The sequence below is a fragment of the Suncus etruscus genome, chromosome 2 (assembly GCF_024139225.1).
Source record: "Suncus etruscus isolate mSunEtr1 chromosome 2, mSunEtr1.pri.cur, whole genome shotgun sequence".
Taxonomy (NCBI): Eukaryota; Metazoa; Chordata; class Mammalia; order Eulipotyphla; family Soricidae; genus Suncus; species Suncus etruscus.
In genome coordinates this window covers 142,652,366-142,679,816 of record NC_064849.1, presented here as the reverse complement: position 1 = coordinate 142,679,816, position 27,451 = coordinate 142,652,366, and the positions used below count along the sequence as shown (strand labels likewise).

Here is a 27,451-nt window from a genome sequence, read left to right as displayed (position 1 = left end):
ATGCCAAGCATCAAACCTGGGTTGGGAGCAAGCTAGGCATGCACCACACATGCGACTGGCATATGAAAATCAGATTTTATCTCCTTATCTCCAGTTTTGGGATTATTTGTTGTTGTCCAACTTTGAGAATGCTTTATGTCTTGGATATGTCTGATATAATGTATGAAATATTTTTTTGTATTTAGTAGAGATCTTTCTCATTTTAGCCATTTATTTATGTAAAACCTCTTTGGCAGTGTTCCATTTGTTCATGACACAGTAATTTCAGTTCTTGGAGATCAACGCTCAAATACAAAGTCAGTAATTCAAAAAGGTAATAGCAAATGCTCAAAGGTTTTGACCCTTTGGTGAAAAGTTTATCCCGGTATTTGTGTGTGTTTCTGTGTGTGTGTGTGTGTGCGCGCGCACACACACACACACACACACACACGCGCGCGCGCAGTCGAGAGACACACACTAGGCAATGTCACTCATAAGCAAAGACAATTTTCACTGAAAATGCCTGAATGATGGCAGAGCCAAGGTTAACAAGCCAAGATTGTAATAGCTGGGGAAGATGATGTGGGATGGAAAAGGGACCTAGGGACAGCAGTGAAGGGGTAATGGCACTTTTAGTGTGATTATGTTACAAAAACATCATGTACCTAAAACACTACTGCAAACTGCTTTTTCGTTTCTTGATTGTTTGATAAGAGCAACTGAATTAAACCATGTAAAAGCTTTCATTGCTTATTTTCACTTTTAGAAAACACCAAATAGTATTTTTTTCTGTAACTAGTTTATCTGTATTTATACTGTAAAATTATACGTGTTATGCCCTTTACTGGACATTCTAAAATATGACATTTGGACCATTTCAGCAGGCACTGTATGGTACATCTTTCACCCAGAATGCAGATTTGTTTTTACTCTTATTTCAGACTAGAACTAACTGGTTAAAACTATTCTGAATAGTTGGGGCTGGTGCAGTGGCACAAGCAGTAGGGCGTTTGCCATGCACATGCTGACCTAGGACGGATCATGGTTCGATCCCTCTGCATCTTATATAGTCCCCCAAGCCAGGAGTGATGTTGAGTGCTAGCCAGGAGTAACCCGAGTGCCACTGAATGTGGCCCAGTTCTGAATAGTAACATAGACATGAAGATGTCAATCTAACCCTATTATGCTTTCAGGCTATGGACCTGGGTTTGATCCCAAAAAAACATATATGGTTCCCTGAACCCCACTAGGAGTGAATCCTAAGCAGGAATAAGTCTTGTACAGTGCCAGATATGGCTCTAAAACAAAAATGAGCCCATTATATAATACTGCAGTTTCTGGGAATTAAAAGGACATTAAGATATGTGTCTGAAAAAAGAAATGTATCTAAATATGTAAACTATTATGCAGCTAAAATAACCCTTTGCTTAGAACCAGATTTTTGAATTAACTTGTCCTTAGATAGTAATGATACTGTCCCTAATTGTGGCGATTCATAAAAATAAACATATAATACATTTTATAGTTATAAACACTGTGCTAAAATTTGTAAAGGAATCCCACTGTTTTGGTTACACAGGTCTGTAAAGAATGTCTTCAAAATAATCCTTAAGGATCTCAATACTTAAAATGTGTGCTATATATTTTATGAAGACTTAGCTGTGAATATGCTGACAATACCTTTTTTTAGATTTTTTTTTCCTGATGAGTACAGAGGCTCTGAAATGTTTGGTGGCTCTTAAAGAGATGGTTACTGGGTGTAAAGATTATGATTTCTCAGTCACCATCAATGAAGTTCTGGATTTTTTATAAAAAAAAAAAAAGGGGGGGGGGGGAGCTGGGGCTGGAGATAGTATGGAGGTAGGGTGTTTGCCTTGCATGCTGGACAGTAGTTTGAATCCCTGCATCCCATGTTCCCCCAAGCTGCCAGGAGTGATTTCTCAGCATAGGGCCAGGAGTAACCACTGAGTGCTGCCAGGTGTGACCACCCACCCTTTCCACCCAAAAGAGGGGAGGCGAAAACAGAATTTGATGTGACAAATGACAGCTGGATCTTGCTAAGGCATTCTTGTAATTTCTCCCTTACTCCAATAGCTAGCAAATAAAGCAATAAATCTGCACATGCTCCCAGTCCCCAATATAATAACCCAGACCCTGTGGGCCAATCAGCAGTTGTTGCTGTTTCCCATCACTGGTCACCCAAAACTAGATATAATTTTCTTGCTGTCTAGTCAATATGTAATACCTGGACTTATTTACTAGCCATTTTATTGCAGATAAGGGTACACCTGACCAAATCTCAAATAGTATCTCCTTAATATTGTTTCCAGAGATTACATATTTTAGTTCTGTAGATTTTATTCCAGTGTTGAGATTCAATGTAACCTCTCATATTCCAAGCCAGTAGAGGCTCTAGCAGTAAGCAAACATTCCCAGACACAATTCCCAAGTTCCTTAAAACAGTACTTCTCAAATGCTGATCTGAAGTTTAACTCAGAGCCTAATTAGATCAATCCAATACACATTTGGAGAATTCAACTTGGCAACTTGAGTTACGTTTGTGGCATACTTGACTTCAAAAATTCAATTATTGCTCAGAGCACTTACTATATGAAGATATATGCATAAGGCTCTATGACCATGATCACTACTATGGGAAATGAGATAAGAAAGGAATCAATGATTTTAAGATAATTATAAAGCTCCTTAGAGGTGAACACTTACCTGCTGCATATTTATTTACAGAAGGGGTGCCAAGATAAATAAAAGCATCTGGTTTTGAGTTTGCTTCGATACCTGGCATTTTAGGGACACTGGGGCTTGTTTGACTTATAACACAATGACCATTTTCTAATTTTTTTTTTATTTTGGTTTTTGGGCCACACCCAGTGACGCTCAGGGGTTACTCCTGGTTATGCGCTCAGAAATTGCTCCTGACTTTGGGGACCATATGGGAAGCCAGGGAATCGAACCGCGGTCCGTCCTAGGCTAGCGCTGGCAAGGCAGACACCTTACCTCTAGCGCCACGTCGGCCCCTTTTATTTTTCTAATTTTTGTATTTTGATTCATTTTAAGCAATCTACAGAAACATTTTTGGGTGGGGACAGCACTGATTACATGATAATGCCGGTCATTACAGGGGCTACTCTTAGTTCTTCTTTCAGGAATTACTTCTGGTAGTGTTCAGGAAAAAATATGTAATCCTTAAGTGAATCCAGGTCAGCTATATGCAAGGCAAGCAATCTTGCTGATGCACCATCATAGTCAGTATTACTAAGATTGTCCTCTAGCCCCAGTGTTCCTGAATTAACACAGGAGACACCATTTTTATGCTTAAGTGGCTTAAAAGTGATAGCACAGTGGGTAGGGTATTTGCCTTGCACACGCTAACACAGATTCAATCCCTGACTGATCACACTGCCAGGTGTAATCCAAAATCAATTTTTCATACTTCATCTGTCTATAATAACTCAAAATGAGGAAACTTACAACTTATTTTTAAATCTTCAAGTTGGGCTTAGAACACTAAGTCTCTTTGTAATTTTTTTTTTTTACCATTTCTGCAGTAAGATAGTTTTTGTCATTTTCTTTCAGGATTGTGGTGGGGAGTGAATTCTGGTGACGAAGCCTAGCATAAAGTTAACATTCACTTGACTTCCATTAGTCTCACTCAAGTCCCTGAATCCATCTAAAATTTTTTCCCAGTAATTTTTGAAATCCTAAAGTCTCATTAAATCAACCATCCATTTCTAAATAGATCCAAGACTCCTAATACTTAAGCAAGGACTGGCCAATGTAATCATTTTATTCATCAAGAGATTTAGAACGAGCCAGAGGTATTTATTTAAGACTCCAGACACTTACTTAGAGAAAAAATATGTACTGCATTCTCACCATAAAGCATAAAAGCCAGAGACTAGTAGTTTCATTTTAATAGTCTAAAATCAACAGGATTCCAATAGTGATCAAAAAGAGATGCAAATGGTAAAGCACTCGTTATCTACTTTCCTGGAGACTTAAAAGCCCCAAAACTTGCATTGCTCCTGGGGCTAATGCAATATTATAATGAATATGGCTCTTTTGACACAGGACCCATGGCATCTCATAACAAGCCAGTATCACCAGGTGTGGCTCAAACATGAAAAGTACATTGCTCTTCTAGAACATTAACCAGCAAGTTTGAGAATTAGGATCAAAAATTAAATAAAATTTTGAAATTTAGGACCAGGAAACTAAATCATATTTTAGGAAATTCTAGAGTATTTCTCAAATAAAAAGCACAATTTTCACATTCCATAGTTCAGAGAAGAGGCATTAATATTCATGCCATAAGTTTATTTATAAATATATTTAGTGGTCTGCTCAATTTTCATTAGGGGCAAGATTGCACTTCATATGCTCCTCTTCATCATCTGTGAAAAAAAAATAAATTAATAAAATTAAAAAATCTCTCATTTTATAGATAAGTAGTTTTATTAACATACTACATGGGCATCATGGAAGGTACATCAGAAAGCGTTTACAGTATCATCTTATTCATACTGATTTGCTTCATCACATGTACCTAAATCTTTCCAGAATAATTTAGGTAAATCTAAAATGTCTATGGCAATCTTTTTTATTCAAAGTATAAATTCCACCCAATCTTTTTTTTTTTTTTTGGAAAATTCTGCTTATAATCTAGCAAAATAAGTAAATACAAAAACTCCCAACCATCAAATGGAGAATATGCAAAACTTTCAGCCCACAATAATCACGTGTGATTATTATATAAGCTCCCCTCAAGGTATAGAATCATACAAGAACTTTACCTACTTAAACATGATCTATGAACATGACTAGCGACTAGCAGGTAAGAACCCTAGTCAAGAATCAGATATATGCAGTTTACCCTGGTTTAATTCTGGACACCACTCCCCACATTGCTGGGTGCAGTCTGATTACACTGCCAAAGTCTATAATAATCAGTCACCAGGTTCTTTCAGTGAACCACTGGTTGTGCTGGACCTTCTGACCACTGCTTGATGGGAACCCTCACCCCAACTCTGGTCCACCACCACTGTCATTCTAACAAGTCAGGGTCCCAGGATCATGTTGTAAAGAATGACAAGATACTAAAGTGTGGCTATCAGCCATAGTACCCCCACAACACTGACCAAGCAAAGAAACACATATTTATGAACACATCTCTAAATGAAGTGAGAACTTTGCCCTACACTCAAAAATGTATTTGTTTGACAGGGCAAATGGGGAGGTCACGGTTATACAAAAGAAAACAGTTTTGAGTGGCTTAGAAAAACATTACCTGTTTCTCAGCAAGTGCTTATTTCTTAAGCAGCTGGTGTCTTACTATAAAGAAAGGTGCTGCAAATCCAGATCCGAAGTACACCGTCATCATCGCTAATAACCGCCACTTGTTTTCCACTGAAAAAGGCAAATTCTGTAAGGAAAGCACAAGCAACAAAAACAGAACTTCAGACCACTAGCATACCTAAGCCAAAATTAAATAACTGAATTCTCTATTTTTTTCTTCACCATCAAGACAAAATATATGCATATGTCCCAGCACCTTTTAACTTTTTTTTCCCAAATTTTAAAATCGTCAAGATACCCAAACTTTAATAAATAAAACCTGGGTCGTTAAGCAACGGTGTATATCTTCAGATATAAACTGGTGCTAATTGGGACAGAAGTACGGAAAAAAAAATTTTACTGTCTAAAAGAGCCATTTTAGAAACGAAAAGAATTCACTGTTCCCGTTTACAATTTACTAGCAAGGGGGTAAATCTGAGACAATACAAAGCAATAAAGTTAACTGGACTACAAAGTCGGGGTCACGGTGCATGCTAATCTTTCAACGGTGCAGGGCGTCCATTCCAGCTGGGCCTCAAACCCGTTCTTACAGTCTGTGGTTGCTGATGCACCCGGGAGGAAGGGGGGGGGGGGTAAAGCTAATCTCGACCCCAGTGAGTCGGTTCTTCGGGTAGAATCTACTAGATAAATAAAACTATGGCACAAAACGGTCCCCCTTTAGCTTAGGTAGCTCCCAGTGACCTTGACTCCAGTCCGATGACCTTGCAGAGTCCCTTGAAGCTGCAATACCTGCATGAGTGGTTTCCAGGCCACTCTGCACCTGAGGGTTTAGGGTGCAGTGGGATCAGGGTGCAAGGGCCTGCGGGGCTACCTCCACATTCGTACCAGCAGTAATTGCATCAGCAATTAGTCTTGTCTCTCTCCCAGGTCCCTGGAAGATGCAGCTACTTCGACTTAAGACTCACCAAATCCTCCAGTTCACTTCCCAGGTGTCATTCGCCTTGGAGTCCATTGGGCGCAAACAGACCTCCCCTCCCCCTTCCCGCCCGAACCGGGGGGCCCACACCCACTAACCTTCCCCGGGCCCTCCTCATAGTGGCTCCTCCGGACCACGGAGGTCGTGAACCTCCGAACACTCTGTCCCAACATTGCTCGATTACGGAGCTCTGCAAAACAGATGCAGAGACCCAGGGAGAGTGGAATGGCGACAGCACCTCGAGGCCTCCTTTGCTCACGACCTTGTTCCTCGGGGCACCGGAAACGCAAGGAATTATGGGAAAAGGGGCCGAGCCGAAAGGAAAACGCGGCCAAGTGGCGGGCTCCGAGGATTATGGGAGTTGTAGTTTAGAACCGACACAGTGGCTCTGGCGGTCCCAAGAATTATGGGAAATGTAGTTTTTTCCAGGAGGCGTCCTGGATCCTAAGCAGTTGCTTTAGCATCTCTAATTCATTCATATTTAAGAACTTTGATCCGAGATGTTAAATTTTTTTCTTTTTAAATCGAGAACTTTATAAAACTATTTTTAAGTATTTTCACCACTATATAGTTTATTAGGTCATACAATACGAAACTAATCTCCCAATTTTTTTGAGTATGCTTATGGCCTAAGACTAATGAATTAATGTAAATATATATGCTTCTAATATTAGCAGTATTGTATGAGAGTCAAACAATTTTTTGTTGTTGTTGTTGTTGTTGTTTTGTTTTGTTTTTGGTTTTTGGGACAACCCCGGCTATGCTCAGGAGGTACTCCAGGCTCTGCATTCAGAAGTAGCTTCTGGCAGACATGGAGGACCCTATGAGATGCAGGATTCGAACCATTGTCTGTTCAAATCAGCTGCGTGCAAGGCAAGCGTCCTAACGCTGTGCTATCCCTCTGGCCCCTAGAGTCAAACAATTTTTAAATTTTCTTTCTGTATTATATTTAATTCTAATCAATAAATATCTTTACATTTACTATTTGGGAATTCTCCTTATTGTGGGAGTTGGGAGTTGGACCACTTCAAGTGGTGCTCAGGACTAACTTCTGGTTCTGTGAGCTTAAAGGACTGCATGTGATACTAAGGGTGAAAATATGCTGCAAGGAAAGTTCTTTAACTCCTGTACTATCTTTCAGTTTACTATATTTTTAGTTTTATGTCATGTACTTTGTGCATTTGGTTTATATAATTTTTAAGTCACATTGATTTTCCTCTGTATTTGACTTTCAACTAACTCCAATGGAACTTTCAGAAAGATTCTAATGTATGAGAATTGAGAATTGTCTGCATCCTTGGGAAACTTGTGACAATAAAGATGGCTATAAAATCTTATAATCAAGAGATGAGTTTTCTACTATTTTTCCTGAATCTGGATTTGTGATGACTTTGAGAAAATTTGGCAGAACTGATACTGTTCAGTGCCTTTATTTGGCTCATATATACTATTTGCTTTCTTGAGACTCAGAGCTTTCATGTAAGAAGTTTGAACACTGCCCTGAAGGGAAGACTTGAAGAGTCATAGAGAATCCATTAAGAGGAGATTGTGGTTATTTCAAGTATTTGCTGTTCTTCACGGCCCAGTTGAGTAGCCAGATGAGTATTACTGAGTGACTACAATCAGTGTGATGTAGAATTGTTCTGACCTTAAAGCCAATTTGTGTGTGTGTGTGTGTGTGTGTTTGTGCTCACGTGTGTAAAATCAGGGGGAGAGAGAGAGAGAGAGAGAGAGAGAGAGAGAGAGAGAGAGAGAGAGACTTGTGATACAATGAAATGGTAATATTTTCAAGCTATTAAGTGTACAATAATTTTATATGCTGTAATAAATTAATTTAGAAATCCAGAACAGTGTCTCACCATTAATCTATACATTTGCAAATTAGATAAAGTCATTTAAGGTATTAGCATACTGCCTCCTTTGCTGTCAAATTATACATCTGTGGTAATCCTCCAGATGTGATGAAGATGGATTTTTTCAGACTATATCAAAACATCAGAAGTTTAGGAAAGAGTGGTTCCTTTTTTGTTTTGTTTTGTTTTGTTTTGCTTTGTTTTGTTTTGTTTTGTTTTGGGACCACACCAGGCTGCGCTCCGGAGTTACTCTTGGCTTTGTGTTCAGAAATCGCTCCTGGCAGGCTCAGGGGACCATATGTGATGGTGAATCCGGGTGTGTCCCAGGGTCTGTCCCGAACAAGGAAAACACCATGCTGCTGTGCTATCGCTCTAGCCCCATCCATTTGATGGTGATGTAGACACTAGGTTAACTGGGGAGTAATAAACACTTGTAGAAAATGTGCTTGCATTTTCTTGTTATTGCTATTGTTTATGGGCCACACCTAGCAATACTCAGTGGTTACTTCTGACTCTGCACTCTGGAATTACTCTTGTTAGTGTTCAGGGGATCATAAGGGAAGCCACACTTTTTTTAACATTTCAAAATTCAAGTGAAGGTGAGGAAGATAAACTCAAGTAGCTGGAATGCTGGGTTTTGATCACAGGCAACACATGAACTCCCAGGCACCACTCAGTAAATAGAGCCTTAATGGATGCCAACTCCTCTGTGTAGTATCCATCCCTTGCTGCAAAAAAACAAAACAAAATGAAAACCACAAAATAACACATGCTCAAAAATCCACAAGTTAGCACGCTTCTTTGATTTTAGGTTTTTAGAATTCTCTACTAAAATTATAAATTCTCTGTTAAATTATATTTGAAATTTTAACTTTGTGAAGTAAAATTCAGATTTTTGGGAAGGACAAAGCATACATATTTTAACTAAGCCAAGTAGTACTGTCAAGTATTCTGTTATCCTTCAGAATGATTTAGTAGGGGCTATTTTTTTCCCTTTTAGATACTATGATAGGAAAAGTTCTTAAAAAAAGTTCACTCAACTCATATCTATATCACATCGATATCATATGATATCTATATCATATTTATCCCCTATCTTTAGAACACATGAATGTCCCTTTTTCTTCTGCTATATGTTTCAAAACTTTGAAAAGCATTCTTAAAATTCTTTGAAGGCATAAACTTTCTTTTAAAATAATTTCATATTTAATCTTATATTATTTTTACAATAGAGATCACATGCATTATAATCATTTCATCCTCTCTCTGTTTCCTTTTCTCTGGCCCCTCCTTACTAGAACTTTATTCATTTTGTTTTGACTAAACCAGGTGGTGCTCAGGACTTACTTCTGGGTCTTTGCTCAGGATTACTCCTTTTGGGCTCTGGAGATCTCATTTGGGGTGCCAGTTATATAATCTGGTCAATCACTTGCATGGTAAATGCCCTACCTAGTATACTACTGCTCCAGCACATGAGAACATAATTTTGTTAAAAAAAGGAAATTTTATTTTATTTTTAATCATTTTGTTTATTAAAGAACAATGCCTTACAAAGTTAATGATAGTTGGAATTAGGCATATTTTTTTTATTTAAATGAGTTTATTTAAACACCTTGGTTTACCAGGTTGTTTTAAGACATTTTTTTCCACAGGTACAAAGTTGCTCCTGGTTGACTTTCAGTGTTCATAAAGTGTACAACAACCTTCAATAATGCACACTTTTAGCCACAAATATCCCCATTCTCACTACAGCCCTCCAGACTGTCCTTTCCCCAGCCTGCCTTTATGGCAGGCATTTTTCTTCTATATCTCTTTCTATCTTTTCTTTTTCCCCCCCTTTTAGATACTATACTTTGCAATGTAACGACTGAAAGGGTATCATGGTTATAATTTTATCTCCTTTCAGCACCCTGTTCTTGTTCAGAGTGATCATTTTCAGCTATTATTGTCATAGTGGTGCCTTCTCTACCCTAACAGCACTTCTGGGGATTTGTGGCAAATTTTTATTATGGACTAGTCTTCCTCATCCTCATCTCAATTGTCTCTAGATATTATTACCATATTCTCATTTTATTTTTAATATTTCACAAATAAATATAATCATTCCATGTCTGTCCCTCTAACCACTGACTCATTTCACTAAGAATGATACTCTCCATATCCATCCACATATCAGTAACTTTTATGACCTTGCTTTTACTTACAACTCCATAGTATTTCATTGTGTAGATATATCACAGTTTCTTCATCTACTCATCTGTTTTGGGGTACTTGTGTTGCTCCCAGAAGTATTATTTCTGGGTCACATACGAACTTAATTTCTAGCTTTTTGAGGACTGTCCATATTGTTTACAAAAGTTTGAACCAATCAACATTCCCACCAATAGTAAGAGTACCTTTCTCCCCGAATTCACTCCAGCACCATTTGTTGTTTGTTTTGATGTTATTTTCTGTAGCATGAGATATCATAATGCTGTTTTGATTTGTATCTCACTGATGATTAATGATTAATGATGTGGAACATCTTTTGATGGGGATAAATGTTTTTTCTCTTGTTAAGTTTAAATCTTAGATATTAACCCCTTATCAGATTTGATGAATAGTTTCTCCCATTCCACTGGTAGTCTTTGTATTCTAGTCACAATTTTTTTGAGGTTCAAAGCTTCTTAGATTAATGTAATCTTATTTGTTTATCTTTTCTCCCACTGCTTGGTCACTGACATTTTATTCATGAAGTTACCATGAACTCAGTGTCATGGAGAATTCTACCTAGATTTCCTCTATGCACTGTGGGTGTACCTATTTGAGACCCTGAGACCCACCCATTTCTGGGAGGGGTCTTGGAAACCGGATAGTAGGTGTAACCTTACCTGCGAGACCCTCCCATTCCTGGGAGGGGTCTTGGAAATGTTAGATAAGGCTTGGACCAAGGGAATTCGGCCTTTTTGGCTCTTTGACCTTTCTGCGCTGCTGTGCGCTCTGGCTTCTGGGTTTCTGTGTTCTGGTCTTTGACCAGCATGGAGCCCAAAGGAAAGATGGCTAACAGGAAATAAGATGCAGGGCTAGCAAATTATTGCTGTGCTTGAAAGGTTATGAATAGGCCACACACACGTGGTGGCTAGGGCTTGAATAAAGTTGTTGCTTCCTGACGCTTGACTGTGAGTGAGTGATTTCACCTGGGCCTGGGACTCGCTGACTGCATGAAGGTTGCAGAGCCACGTGGACTGGGATGGCACGGAGAGAAATCCACCGCCATCCAGCCCCATCGTTAATTATTTAATGCAACAATGCACCTCATGGGTCTGATTTGAAAGTCTTTAATCTATTTTGATTTGTCTTTTGTGCACAGTTTTAAAGAGAATTCTGAGTTCTTTTCTTTTTTTTGCAGTGTAGTTGATCAATTTTTCTAAAATTATTATTGAAGAGGCTTTCCTTGCTCCACTTTGTATTTTTGCCTCTGTATCAAAGACTAATTGATCATATGCCAGAGGATCAGTCTAAGAATATTCAAGGCTATTCTATTGATCTGAAGGTCTGTCTTTATTTTAGTATCATCATATTCTTTTAATAGTACTGCTTTAGAGTAGTTTGAATTTGTAGAAAGTGATGCCTCCCATCTTCTTTTTACCAATAACTGCTGAATTTCAGGAAAGTGTATAGTTTTATGCAGCTCATCTTTCAGCTCCCTGATTCTGTCCTCAGCAGCTGTTACAATTACTTTGTATACTACTGATAAGTGAGATCATCCTGTGTTTGTCTTTCATCTTCTGGCTTTCTTCATTCAACATGGTATCTTCTAGTTTCTACCAATTTTCAGCAAATTGCATGATTTCATTATTCCTTGTAACATCATAATATTCCATTGTTAGATGTACCACATCTTCATAATTTATTCATCTGTCATTGGACAATCTGGTTGATTTTATATTTTAGCTATTGTTCTCATTACAGCAATGAATAATGGTGTGGATAAGTCACGAAATGAATTTTTTACTATATTTGTATATTATAGCACATAGTAAACTTTCAATAAATTTCTGTCACAAGAGAGCATATATAAGAATTATAACACAAATATAAGAATCATATTATTTCTATAAAGTTAGTTTGTTTGCCATCTCCTATATGCATTCTAAAGATATGAATTTTTGACCAATATTACATAGGTCATTCTTATGTCTTGAAAGGTCAAGACATAAAACATTAAGATATTAAGACATATCACCGTATATTCATCTGTATTTCATAAATAATATTAGTACTAATAAAGAGGTATCAATCTTTAAAATTTTTAGTACATTAGAACTGTTTTTCCTCCATTGCAACTAATAAGTATTCCACATACAGACTGTTTCTCCTCCTCTCCTGTCCATGTTTAGACTGTTAAAACCATGCAAATATTCTCTCCTCATTAAAAATTCCCCAAAGATCTTAGCATTAATTGATTATTCTTCCCTCATCATTATCATAATGATAGTAAAATATAATTTCCAAGACTATCACTACCTTCATAATTACTAACTGCCTTTTGGAAGTCAACTATGCAAAAACTCCCTTCTCTGTTTACTTATTCATTATACTCTGCATATTTAAAACTTACAGTTTATGTACTATAGTTAGAATAGAGTATAAGTTTACAGTATGTACAACGTTATTACACTCTACAGTTACCTATGTGTCCATGACCCTCAACCCTTTCCTCTATGTCGCCTCTGTTCGATCTTACTTCTTCCTAACCATTCTGCATTATTTGTTGATTGATAGTTTTAATTGGATGCATTTATCTCCTTTTGCTGTCACTCATGTGTTTCAGACCCTCCAATTATGCTTAGTGGTGTACCTTCGCATTTGAAGCTGACATTCTCAGGGCTATAATCCAATGTCCAAGGTATATTATTTATTGATATTATCCATAGCCTTGATTTGAATTAATCTAGGTATAAACTAGTTAAATCCAGAACTCAAGAATTCTAGTTCTGACCCAATGCTGACCTTTTCCTCTCATACAATATATTATTTATGCACAGAGCTAAATATTGAACATGGTATAAGACATAGAGACATATGTACACAGTTCTCTCCCTTACGCCTATATACCTAACTTCATGAAACTTCTCTTAAAACTTAATGCAGTTCCTTTTACTTCTCTATCTCTTTCAAAACTTATTCTATCCCCCAAGAGATTGTCGAGTGGGTAGGGTGAACCTTAGTGTAGCTCCTTGTATAGTTTACTCACAACAACTCAACACTTTCAGTAGTGATCTTTGATTGAGAAATAAGTCCTAAACAAAACCAGGTATGTCTCCCCCACAAACAACAATTTCTTCAGTGCCTAGATTGGGATTCTAGAGTACATGCTTTGAATATCAATCCCTGGAACTGCATGATTCATTGAGTATATGGTCCTGAAGATGAAAAAAAAAAAAAAAAAAAAAAGAGAAACCTTTTCCCTTGTTGAGGGAGACAGCCAAGACATCTGCCCTGTGATGACTCCCTGTTGCACAAGTTTAGATAGAAACACAGTGTGAACCTCTCCTTGTTCTCCTGCTATTTTTATTTCACTGAGAGCCAAAAAACCTTGGGGTCTATAATACATATGTGAATTATTTGAAATTCTATACAGTTTTTCTTTTGCTCTCAGTTTGTCTTTTTACTCAATTAACTAGTATTAGCATAGGCTTATGTATATGAATTTCATAGTCTTTTTGTTCTGTTGTGTGTTTGGTTTTGTTTTTTTGGGGCCACACCCAGTGATGGTCAGGGGTTATTCCTGGCTATTTCCTCAGAAATCGCTCCTGATTGGGACTGGAGCGGAGGCACAGTGGTAGGGCGTTTGCCTTGCATGCAGCTGACCTAGGATGGACCGCAGTTCAATCCTCCAGTGTCCCAAAGGGTCCCCTGAGCCAGGAGCAATTTCTGAACGCATAGACAGTAGTAACCACTAAGCACTTCGGCCCCTGGATTTCATAATCTTGATTATGATATAATACTACTTTTCTTTTACTCTTAATGTATTTGAGCTGTGGCTATGGTGAACCCTTTCAGTTGACCTCTGTGTCTCTTTGGCATAAGCCATTGCTGTGAAATTATTTTTTAAAGTACTCACATTATCTTGTTTCAGAATCCTATTATATAGTTCTCATCCTTCTATTAGAATCAGTAATTTTTTCTTTTTTATAATTTCTTTATTTAAACACTGTGATTACAAACATAATTGTAGTTGGGTTTCAGTTATAACAAGAACACCCCCTTTTACCATGCAATTTTTCTAAGGCATGGCTGCTTTAGGATTATTTAAAAAGAATCCAAAAACATGTTTCAGGTGTGCATCTTGCTATGGATACATGACCGTTTCTAGATTCTCTCAGGTAACAGAAAAATAAATTCATGTTTTGGGCTACAGGGTTAACTCAGTGTGTTGAGTTCATGCTTTGTGCTCTGTATGTAGTAGTTTCAGATCTTCAACAACATTAAATAGTCTCCCAAGAACTCCAAGGAACAAATTTTCAATACACAGTGGAGGGTATAACCTGAGCATCTCTATATTCTGCTACCACCCCCACAAAAAACAAAGAAAATATGTGTGCTATAAGAACCATAACATAAAAATATGTTTATACATATTCTATAGTGCAACAATATGTATGCTTGATGAGTTAAATCAAATTTTAATCATATTCTCAGCTCTAGTCGCCATCTTTGTGTTATTTATTCCACTATTATTTTCTCATATTTTCTGAAATCACTTCCATCTTTCTTCTATTTGCCATATTTTCAGTTTTTATATCACTGACTTTTGCATAGATTACATAATCTCTAATCATATATGCCAACAATAGACCCAGTTTACCAACGTTTTATATCTTGAATTTTTTGAGTCACTAATTCATTTCTTAACTTTCTTTTGTTTTCTTGTTTGTTTTTTGTTTGTTTCTAAAACATGACTGGCTGCACTCAGCATTTACTCTTGTTTCTGCCCTTCCAAATTAACTTATGGCAGGCTCAGGGGACCAGATAGAATGCTGGGAATTGAAACTGGGTTGGATATGTGCAAGGCAAAAGCACTACCCACTGTGCTATTTCTCAACTTTTCATATAACATCAATATTTTCAAATCATGTCCTTAAGAAATCCAAATGTGTAATGCCACTGGGAAGTTCTACTTTGAAAGGAAAAATACAGACTTAGAGATTTTACTCAATTTTCTCTATGTTCTTGCCTATATGAAGTCCTATATTCTATCTTATATAACTTAGACCAATGAAGATAAGTAAAGCATTTGATTCAAAAAGTCTATTCCAATTCATTAAATATATAAATAATAATAATAATACTTGGGACTGGAGCAATAGCACAGTAGGTAGGGCGTTTGCTTTACACTTGGTCTACAAGAGTTTGATCACCTGCATCCCATATAGTCCCCCAAGTCTGTCAGGAGTGATTTCTGAGTGCAGAGCCAGAAGTAATCCCTGAGCACAGCTGGGTGTGGCCCCTCAAACAAAAACAAACAAAAATTTAAAGTTGATGTAAAACATCCTTATTTGCTGAGAAAAATCAGTATATTATTCATTTAATGTATCAGATATTGACTATGGAACTGATTATTAAAATTATACCTTATTACTGCAGCAAGATGACTTGATAAAGTAGGGTCAAGGGAATTAGCTTCAAGGAAAAAGTGCGTACACTTGTCTGCTTAATTCAACTCAACCACCATGCTTGGAGTGGTAAAAATCTAGTACAAACACCTCAGCTGCATGGGCTCTCGTTATGTCAGCCCCAGAAGGCAGCTGTACCTGAAATACACTCGATCTCTATGGAGGGGAACTGGTCCTTAAGCGATGAAGTGATGGCCTCAGGCTGGACCAAGCAATTGCTCTTTGTAGGAAATGAAAGTCAAACCCAATTTCAGCACAGGTCTGTTGCCTTCCCTCATGGAGAACAATTTCAGTAAGAGTAGAAATAGTAAAGCAAAATAGTTTTTTATTAAAATAAATTTAATGAATGAAGTCTGAGAGAAAAGAAAGAGAAGAATAGGTTTTCAAGAGGCAATACAGGTTTAAAAAGTAAACTCCAATATATTTTGAAAGTAATCTTCTAAATTTTCCTGATCTGTAGTGTTCTAACTACATAAACTTTGTCACCAAGAAAGCTTTAATTTTTGTCATTCTTTCAGATTCTTATCATGACTTTTAGATACTCCTTGAATTTCTTTTCTGAGTGGTCCCCACCTATTTCAATTTCCTCATCACTGGTGATGCCTCAGCTTTTACATCTCCAAAGAAGTTAAGGATTTGCATTTGTAGTCTTTATATCTTTGGACTATGCCAGGACTAAGAAATTTCTTCTTAACTTTTATTTCCCAAAAGCTCATTACCAGGTGTCCTCAACCTCCTTCAATTTGCATAAAAACATTTTTACATATGTCTTTATATGGTCATACCTTCTTTCTTATGCTGGATGGGGACAAAACATCCAGTATTGAAGATGGAATTCAGGACTTCACACATGCTAAGTATGTGCTCAGCCTATTAAATTATTTAGTATTTTCTAATGTTTTATTCAGAAACTCAAATTCTGAGTTTATATGTGTATATATATATTTTTTTCTTTCCTATTGTAGAAATTCTATCTTGAAGAGAGAACAATTTTCTTCTGAGATAGGATAAAACCAAAAACAGTTTATGCTTAATAAAAAATAGTGATGGGTAAATAGTGATGAAAAATTTTTTCCCAGGGCACATTTTTTTAATATCTGAAGTAAAATGACAGATTTGAGTTATTCACCTTTGAGAACTATTTTGTACAGGTATTGCAAACGTAGATGGGTCAGAATTTAGGGAAATACAAAGTCTTAATAATTTTCCTGTCATTTCAAGAAAAAATAAAAATTTAAATTCGAAAATTAGAAACACATACTTAGATATATTTTAAAGAGAGAGGTAAAATAAGTTAAATTAATAACCCCAAACCTTACTAAAAGGGAAGATTTCCTTGAGAAAGTATGGGAAATTGATACTAGGAAACAATGAAATAATTAGGGAGGGTATTGTTAGGAAAATATGCAAGGTAAAAAACATATACTGTTTCAGGTTATTGTGGTTATATAGGGTTTAAAGTGTTTGCTTTGTGTGCTGTGAATCCTGGCCTAAATCTCAGCACTTCTTATTGTTCCCTGAACTCTACCAAGAGTGACTATTATAGAAACAGGAGCAAGCCTTGAAATCCACTAGTCTATGTTCCAAACAAAAAAAAATAAAAACAAACAAAAAAGAAAAGGTAATATTTGTAGAACTGCATAATTTTAATAATTTTACTCTCTCTCTGAGTCTTCCATATGAACCATAAAATTTGATAGATATCCAGATGTTAAATGTAAAACATAATGTTAAAATTACTTTGAATAACTTTTTATTTTGGGGGTCACACCCTGAGTTGCTCTGGATATACTCCTGGCTCTATTCTCAGGGATCACTCCTGACAGGCTGGAAGATCATGAGAAATGATGGAGATTAAACCCAGATGGACTGCTTGCAAGGCAAGAGACCTATCAGCTATATTATTGCTCTGACCCCCAACTTAAAAACAAAACAACTTTTATTCCAGAAAAGAGAAAGAGAATAGAAGAAGCAGGTATTAACAAATTAAGAATAAAAGGGCCTGACTGATAGTACGGATAGTAGAGCAGGGTCTTTGTATTGCATGAGGCCAACCTGGTTCCACCAATGTACCACAAGGAGTAGTTCTAGATTGAAGAGCTGGGGGTAACCCCTTCCTTGTGTGGCCTAACCCAGCTCCCCTCTTCCCCAATCAATTAAAGATATAAAAATTAAATACAGCAAGAAAAACATGATAGATTCCAGTCTGAATGCTTTGAGTGACATCAGACCACAGAAGCAATAAGGTAGCTTTAAAATAATAATAATAATGATAATAATAATAATAATAAAAGCAGTTCTTGTTCCTATTTCTCATAGTTACTGAGCTGATCATTTTTTCAAAATAATTGTCTTTTAGCTTTGTATCTAGCCTCACCATTTTTGTTGTTTTGTTTTTGTTTTGGGCCCACACCTGGTGCAAATAAGCTCAGGGCTATTTTCTGATTGCACTCATGGATCTCTGGCATTGTTTGGAGACCATAAGAAGTGCCAGAGACCAAACAGGGTCTTTTGAGAGTTCTATCAACTGTATTATCACTCTGTCTTCTGTAACCTCACTTCTTTCAGTGCTTTTATCACAAAACAATTTTAACACAGTGTCGCATGATGTCATTAATGGCACAGTCTCTAGAAAAGTGAGTATGGTTGATACAAATTTATTCTCCACAACAGTCTACTATTCTCATTTTTCTTTTCATTTATGTCATTCTGTCTCCTAGTTATCCCAGAAAGAATTTGAGATTTTTCTCTGACACTTTTCCATTTTTCTAAAGAACTCAGCAATTAATTGGGGTAGTATGAAGGAGAAATATATATTGATAGAAAAAAGATGATTGAAATAAGAAGTAGGGAACTTCTAGAAATAAAGCTAAATACTTCTTTCCAGAACTTGAGCACAACCTCTTATATTGTTGCAGTGTTGATGGTTTTAAGTGGGTATCTTAGAGAAGAGAATAATTTGTACTCTGACTTTTAGGTCATTTTGAAGAAAGAAAGGAAAATACTCAAGCATTGCTTTAAGAATGATAGAAAATTAAAGCTTGTTTTTTTTTTAACTTTTTATTGTCAGGTTATATCTAATTATATATAAAACTGTACTTATTAAACAAAACTCAGGTATATAAATGTTACTATTCGTTATTCAATTTCTCAGCTTATATCCAGTTGTTCCTACTTCTTTGACCCTTGTTTTCTGCACATTTTCTCTAGATTCCTAAGAAACATACTTAATGAAAAATAACTTCCCAAAAGTTTATATCAATCTAAAATTAATGCAGTTTTTTTTAATAATATTTTCATGAGAGGCTTTGGGTCCATACATGTGGTGCTGTATTAATCCTGGTGGTGCTTAGGGAACCAACCATATGTAGTGCTAGGGAGTGAATATGGGCAGACTGCTTGCGAGATAAGATCCTTAACCCATGTGCTATCTCTCCAGCCACTAAAATAAATCATTTCAAATATAAGATTTGATATTATTCAAAACCAAAGTGAAAGTAGTATTTCTGCAGATTTTTCCAAACAGAACATGCGACCAGAGTGATAGTACAGCAGTAGGGCATTTGCCTTTATTTAGTGTTTATTTATTTATTTATTAATAAGTAATATATTTTTGTTTCTGTTTTGGGGCCATAACTGGTTGCACTCAGGGCTTACCTTTAGCTCTTAGCTAAGTTATCAACCCTGGAAGTGTTTGGGAATCATATGTAGTACCTGGGATCAAACCAAGTTAGGTTGGCTACATGCAACCTTACTTACTTACTATACTATCTTACTATACTTTCATTCTGGCCATCAGAAGTTAATTTTTCTCTGTTTGTTTTTGCACACCCAGCAGTGCTCAGGAGTTACTCATGGCTCTGCACTCCAGGTAGGCTTGGGGACAATATGGGATGCAGAAGATTGAAAATAAGTCTACTGTGTGCAAAGCAAACACCTTACTTGATGTGCTACATGGCCCTGCTAAGAAGTTACTTGTACATGATCCAGCTAAGAAGTTAATTTTAAGATGAAAATTTGTAAATATAATATAAAATGTTTATAGTTTATACAATTTTATAAAATTTGTAGGTATAATATAAAATTTTTATATTTCATAAAATTTTATAAAATTTAAGAAGTTACAATTAAGATGAAATTTTGTAGTATAATATAAAATTTGTTTAGAATATATAGATGTCTCATTTGATAATATTTGTCTGTTAGATCCCAAAGCAAGGATCTCTAAACTCATCAATTTATAGATAATATGAAAAATGGTATGATACTATTTAAACTTGTTTGTTCCTTGTATTTTACTGAAAAAATCTTTAATATGTTTTGTGTATTTGAAATAAGATGAGCTGAACAAAACATTGTTTTTATTAATTTATTACCTTTCAGATTTTCAAAAACAAATTTTTAAGATAAAAAAAGAATATATATAAGAATATATTTCCTTTCTAATTTTAACATAATTTTTGTTTTAGAAATAAATGGTTAAACTGATTAAAATAAGCAAAGGCTAAAGAGACCACTAAAAATAAAAACCTCCTGTATGTATAACTTAAAAATATATTACTCCTATTATATCATTAAATGTGTACCAGTTTGGGCTAGCACAGTGAAAACTAGTAATTGCAATGCTTCTTTTGAGCTTATTCTTTGTAATCATAGGATGGAAGAGAACATTTTGAAAGATGTTTAGCATCTAATTACTTTAATTCTTTATTTTTTCTTAATGAATGTCAATACTTTTAACCAATTAAATTCAATGCTTATTTTATTTGCATATTATACGGAACATATCAGAATTAATTAAAAATGTAAATTTAAGAAGAAAAATGGTTAATATTTTCTAGTACTTTTATTTTTTATTACCTCATTAAAAAGTACCCAGTCTGTTATGTCTTTTAATATTTATGCTTATGAATGCAAAATTTATATGGGAATTGTTAAAAAAATGTTGCTTTTTGAAACAAGTTTTAATTATAGTTGTGTGTAACTTTGGACTATAAAAAAAGTTAGAGAGATTAAACAGAAAATTAACCATGGTAAGAAAGAATGTTTTAGCTTGGAACATTACTACTATATGGTAACAATGAAGATTTCATTTCTTCTTCTTGTTTTTACTAAACATGTATTTATTGCTACATTTACAGAGAAGAGTATGCCCTACATGACATTAGGAACAAATGAAATAAAGAAATTTTATGCCAGTAATTTGACACAAGATAAAAAAATTAATCCTTTCCTCCCTCCCTCCCTCCCTCCCTCCCTCCCTTCCTTCCTCCCATACTCCCTTCCTTCCTCCCATACTCCCTTCCTTCCTCCCCCTCCCTTCCTTCCTCCCCCTCCCTTCCTTCCTTCCACTCTCCCTCCCTACCTCCCTCCCTTCCTGCCTTCCTTCCTCTCCCTCCCTTCCTTCTTTCCTTCCTCTCTTCTTCCCTCCCTCTCTTCCTTCTTTCCTTCCTCTCTTCCTCCCTTCCACTCCCTCCCTCCCTTCCTTCCTCTCTTCCTCCCTTCCTTCCTCCCCCTCCCTTCCTTCCTTCCACTCTCCCTCCCTACCTCCCTCCCTTCCTGCCTTCCTTCCTTCCTCTCTCCCTCCCTTCCTTCTTTCCTTCCTCTCTTCTTCCCTCCCTCTCTTCCTTCTTTCCTTCCTCTCTTCCTCCCTTCCTCTCTCTCTCTCCCTTCCTTCCTCTCTTCCTCCCTCCCTCCCCCTCCCTTCCTTTCTTCCTTTCTTTCTTCCTCTCTCCCTTCGTTCCTTCCTTCCCTTCATCCCTTCCTTCCCTCCCTTCCCCCTCTCTTTCTTCCTTTCCTCTTTCCCTCCCTCTCTTCCCCTCCCTCCCTCCTTCCCTCCCTCCCTCCTTCCCTCCTTCCCTCCTTCCCTCCTTCCCTCCTTCCTTCCTTCCTTCCTTCCTTCCTTCCTTCCTTCCTTCCTTCCTTCCTTCCTTCCTTCCTTCCTTCCTTCCTTCCTTCCCTCCCTCCCTCCCTCCCTCCCTCCCTCCCTCCCTCCCTCCCTCCCTCCCTCCCTCCCTCCCTCCCTCCCTCCTTCCTTCCTTCCTTCCTTCCTTCCTTCCTTCCTTCCTTCCTTCCTTCCTTCCTTCCTTCCTTCCTTCCTTCCTTCCTCTTTCTGCTGCTATCTCATTTTTTGGGAAACCACTCCTGGCTGAGTTTAGGGCTTACTCCTAGCTCGGAACTCACGGAATCATTCCTATGTGCTCAGGAGATCACATGGTGTGCTGTGGAGTTGAACCTGGGCTGACTGTATGCAAGGCAAGAACCCTACCATTTGCACTATTAAACATCTTAAGTGTTTCATTTCTTTATGTTGAATTTCTAGCGTGATTAAAATATTATAACATGACCTTTTTAATAAAGGGACCACAGATTGTGTATATAAAATTACTGAGATTAAGTTATAAAATTAATACAACAGATTTTGGTTTTGCCTAAAACAGAAGAATCTTTAGATAACAAAAAGTTGGAATAACAACAAAAATGAAGGTTCAATGGTCAATTTGTGATGTAATTTTATAGTCTACTTATTAGTTAAATTAACTACTGGTATTATAGTTATAATTTTTTATTAGGACATTTCTGCAAACAATATATTTTAAGGTTTATAAAAGAATCTTTATGTAGGCTCATTACATTTTTTTTGATGAATGTTCAGGATGAATCTTTTCAAATCCATAACAGTAGAAAGTCATTCAATACAGATAACATTTTGAAAATTCGTATCTTTCGTCATATTATTGGTTCTTCACAACCAAAGCTAAATAAACATTTCAGGTAGAGCAATTTTGTAGACTCAGAAAAATTAAAAAGAAATGAAAAAAAAAGTTTCTGGAGATTTTATTTTATTCTTGCTGATCATTACTGTATTATCTTTATTATTATTATTATTATTATTATTATTATTATTATTGCTGAACTGTTAAATACTGGGATTTTTATGAAACTTGAGGACACTGTGCCACAGTAGTATAGGAGGGCTAAACTAGAATTAGGATTCTTTTTCTTCTACCTTAAAAATTAAGTGATTTTTTTTTGTGAGACTTTTGGTTTATAAAGTGGATTATATCCTGATACAGAAGAAACGTACAACATTTTAAAGTTCATTATATTGCTTTATAGATAACAAATTACAAAAATAGGACTGAGTACCCCAGATACCTGTGTGTAAGAAGATTGAGAAACAATTTAGCTGTGGATGCAGGAGAAATTCAGTTGTTCAAACTGAACAACTGAGTTGTTCATGTATATTGGGTTCCCAGGACTGCCACCAAAAAGTACAATAAATTAGTTAACTTAAAACAATAGGCATTTATTTATTCATTTCTCATCTCAAGAGTTAAGCTGCAAGAAACTTAAATAAAAACAACACCAGTACCATATTACTCAGAATATTGTAGGAAGAAAATCTTATCTCTGTTCTAGATCATGGTGTTTTTCTAGAAATCTTTTTTACTTCAAGACTGGTGATTGAATCGCTTTAATATATGTCCCCATTGTCACAAGGCTTTCTATCATTCTATGTGTGTCTCTATTGTCATAAATTATTTTACTTTGTCTGCATTTGTATTTTCTTCCTCTTAAAAAAAATGATGGTCATTTTAAGGTTTCCTTAGTGATCTCATCTTGACTTGATTACATCCTCAAAGACCTTATAATATCATATTCAAGGGTGCCAAATGTTTAGAATTCAAATATATATATGTATATTATATGAAAATAACTAAAACATGTAACAGACAACCCTAAAACCATGTGCTCAGAAAATTTGACAGAATCTGGTTGGTGTACTAATAGATTGCATAGAAAATCCTTTAAAATTTCCAGTGTCCCCTATTGTTCTTTGGGTATCTTGAGTCATTTTGTTATGCTAAAATGTTTTCTCACAGTTTTGCATATTTATCTTGCTCCAACAATTTTTGTTCACCTGTCCTTTTGATGAAAGCCTAATCATACTTAAAATGTCTTCATAGTCTAGGAGCACACTTAATTGGCTTTCCCAGTCATTCTATTCAAAAACCATGCCACTCTTGATGGTTTGATGAATTAATTCAATAATCATAAATGTCTATTGTGTGGAAAAATGCTATATATTGTGTGAATAAATCTAGGTTTCTAGAAGAGCACACTTAGCCCTAAACTAAGCCATTGCCTACCAGAGGACATGATGTAAATAATTAGGGCAACGTTCAATAAATGACAAAGCAATAGTTAAATTATGTCCCTCAGAGGAAGATATCAAAGTTAGCAATATACAGGACTATACAAGAGTTGACAATAGTAAGGAACATTTTGACACAGATAAGATGACAATTTAAATGCATAAATCTTTCAAGTAAGCTCTTTAATAAACAATCTACTTTTGATTCTCCAAATGTCCTCTACTCATCAATTAAGTATTAAAATGACTTATTCAATAATTTATTTGTTAAATTGAATATTTATTTCTCAAATGATTCATTGAGTTAATTTCTGTCAGGAATATACTTTAGTTGTTTTAAAATGCTCACTATATGTAAGGAAATAAACTACATTTAACTATCTTTAAAGTTTAACATCCTATCTTGAACCACTGATCAAGCTGTATTGTCTATAACTGATTAGATTCTCAGATAAAAGTTTGTCAATCTGTAATTTATCTAGCTCTAAGCTGTTCTTAAATATACTGAAGATAATTTTCTTAAATAGACATTTTAGAATGCCTGTAATTAGAGGTAAAGTGATGATTGCCTGTAATAGCAATTTTGTTGTCTTAATGACAATAAGCTTCTTATTTTTTTTTAAACTGTGTCATCCATTATTTCTGTTTAGAATTCTGCCTTTCTCTATGAGCTGATAAAATACTCAACTTCTTTTTTTTTTTTTTTTTTTTTTTTTTTTTTTTTTTTTTTTTTTTTTTTTTTTGGTTTTTGGGCCACACCCTGTGACGCTCAGGGGTTACTCCTGGCTATGCGCTCAGAAGTTGCTCCTGGCTTCTTGGGGGACCATATGGGGCACCGGGGGATCGAACCGCGGTCCGTCCTAGGCTAGCGCAGGCAAGGCAGGCACCTTACCTCCAGCGCCACCGCCCGGCCCCCAATACTCAACTTCTTAATGATAGGGTAGTAAAGCAGAAGAGATAGATGTCAATCTTCAAAAACTATTAACATAAAAATCCACACTGAAGTTTGATGGATTTCTTTTAATAGCTTTACTCTTACATTTTATGGAAGTGGTTTACCTTTACATTTGTTGGTCAGAGGTTTATATCTTTATATAATTGGATAACAAATATTTAAACAGTAATTCAATTTCTTATATCTGTAAATATTGTGTCATAAAGAGATAAACTTAGTCTACTTCTTACTATAGCCAATAGTTTATATATTTATATGCAATACTAAGATTACTCAATAGATTCTACTTTTCTGCTTCCTAATTAATTCTAAACAATTCTGAGTAGATGTTTTGTGTTAAATTGATAGTATGTATATATATACATATATATGTATATGTATATGTGTGTGTATGTTTTTTTTCTTTGCTTTGTGGTTATATGGTCTCTGTCATAGTTATTTAACTATTTAATTTTAGCATAAAAGGAGCCCATATATAAGTTTTTAATAAATAGGTATCCCTGTGTTCCAATATTCTTTTGTACAATGTTCTTTTGTATAAGAAGGTGGGAAGTCATATTTGGCCTGGGGATTTACCTGTGTAATTTTATATATCTGATTGTAAAAAATATACCAGTACATCCTTTGTAAGAATATTATTAAAGTTAAGCAGTATAATATATTTAAAATACGACCCTGTATACTGTATTCATGCCATCATATCAGTATTATTATTTCTATTTATACAGAGTAGAAAGTATTAAGACCACACACAAATACACACAAAAAAGTAAAAAGCTATGCCTCATGCAGATAGGGATTAAGTATTTTTATCTGTTTTAAAAATATCTTTTTTAATGTGTAGGGCAGGAGAGACATACTTGGCTGTGCTTAGGTCTTACTCTTTTCTTAGGGATCAATCCTGGTGGAACTCACAGGACCATAAGTCCTGCCAAAGAGTCTAACTGTGGTCAGCTACATGTAGGACAAGTGCCTTAATTCTGTGCCATCTTTCTAGTTTTATTTTCAATCTTAGCCTGATGTTCAACACTGTGGCTAACACAAAGTAGGGCATAAATAGATGTCTACTAAATAAATAAATTGGTAAAGAAGTACAGTATGTACTATTACTCATTTACATTTATTTTTGTAACATTTAGAGGAGACTGACTTTGAAGGCAATATCCATTCCATTTTAAGACTTAAAACAGCATGAAAACTTTTAGATGGTCATGACAGAGAATGTCTGGCTGCTGTTAGGAGTTAGAACCAAGTAACACTTGAATTTCAGATATTTGAAGAATCTAATATGGGTCTTCTATAATAGAGTATTAGTCTGGGTAAAGCCTTTCATCTTACCTTTTGTACACTTTAGTCTTCCATTTTAGAAAAATTTTCTGAGTGCTTAGATTTTTTTTCTTTTAAAAAAGCAGTGTGGAGGGGGACTTAAGAGTTAAGATGAAAAATCTGAGCTCTTGATTTCTTGTTTAGCATTTGTTTATTTATTTTGGTAATACTTTCCATGGTTATCCTTACTTTTCTGTTTCCTTATTTTGTTTATTGTGTTATAGTCTTCATAACACGGTCATAATAATTAACATTTTTCAGATATGATGCACAATGTTATTCATCACCATTACCTTTAACATGAATTATTAACATTTTTAATGTTTATAGCAGTGTTGGCATTTATGCTATGTTTTGTACAGTTACGTCTTCTAAGCAACACCAAAGGGTCCAAACCCTTCAACACTTTCCTTGTGGTGCTTCCATCCCACACACTTTCCCTACCAACTTGGTGTTCTCAGTCATGTAATTCATATTAAAGGCTTGTTACCAGTTGATAGTACCTATTACTTTGTTCCATAGGAAACCTATTTTTCTATACACCATCCCCATATTTTTTGATTTCTATATAAATTAAATATTTTGAACAGTATTCAGGAGGATCTGGGCCATTCAAGTGATACCCAGCCAATTTTTCAGACAGCTCAATGCTTGGGTGCAAGGATGAGATACTTGCTTGGGTCCTGAGTTACTAAGATATACTTTCAGGCTTGCACCAGTTATGTTGTAAGATAGCAGTGAGAAGGTTCAGGAGCTTTCTGTATTCCATCCCTAATTATTATTTCTTATAAGGAAGTTATCACAAAATTAGACTATAATCATGTCTATTTCAATGGCTATGCCAAATGTTATTTCAGATTATTTTTTGTGGAGAACAAAATATTAAATAATTGCATAATATTACATAATAAAAATATTTAAATACTTAAAATATTGAAAGAAAACAAATTATATGTTTGTTTGGTTTTAGTTTTTGAGCCACACCCATTGATGCTCAGGGGTTACTCCTGTTTCTGCACTCAGAAATCACTTCTGACTTGGGGGACTATATGGGATGCCAGGGATCAAACCCAGGTCTGTCCTGGGTTGTCTGCATGCAAGGCAAATGCCCTACTGCTGTGCTATTGCTCCGGCCCAGGGAACAAATTATATGAAGTTATTTTTGTCAATCTATTTGTATTTGGAAAAGAAAATGGTAAAAAAATACAGATATTAACATTGATAATATAATTT

The 27,451-nt window shown here is 35.7% G+C and overlaps 1 protein-coding gene and 1 non-coding gene across 3 annotated transcripts in view; both read right to left on the bottom strand.

Annotated features, from left to right (window-relative positions):
* Positions 1-4,483: 4,483 nt before the first annotated feature.
* On the bottom strand, positions 4,484-4,543 carry LOC126002464 (small nucleolar RNA Z39). Its single transcript, XR_007493163.1, has one exon. It is a non-coding gene; the product is annotated as a small nucleolar RNA Z39 (small nucleolar RNA).
* Positions 4,544-5,292: 749 nt separating this feature from the next.
* Positions 5,293-27,451, bottom strand: part of LOC125998229 (cytochrome c oxidase subunit 7C, mitochondrial) — an 867,002-nt gene continuing 844,843 nt past the window's right edge. Inside the window, exons 2-3 of one of the 2 annotated variants that reach the window (XM_049766514.1) lie at positions 6,367-6,521; positions 5,293-5,419 (exon numbers count right to left, since the gene is read on the bottom strand). In XM_049766514.1, the coding sequence (XP_049622471.1) occupies positions 5,303-5,419; positions 6,367-6,441 (192 nt within the window). In that variant the 5' untranslated portion in view covers positions 6,442-6,521 and the 3' untranslated portion in view covers positions 5,293-5,302. Of the gene's footprint in view, positions 5,420-6,366; positions 6,563-27,451 lie in introns of those variants that run through there. The other variant, XM_049766506.1, reaches the window with a different exon arrangement.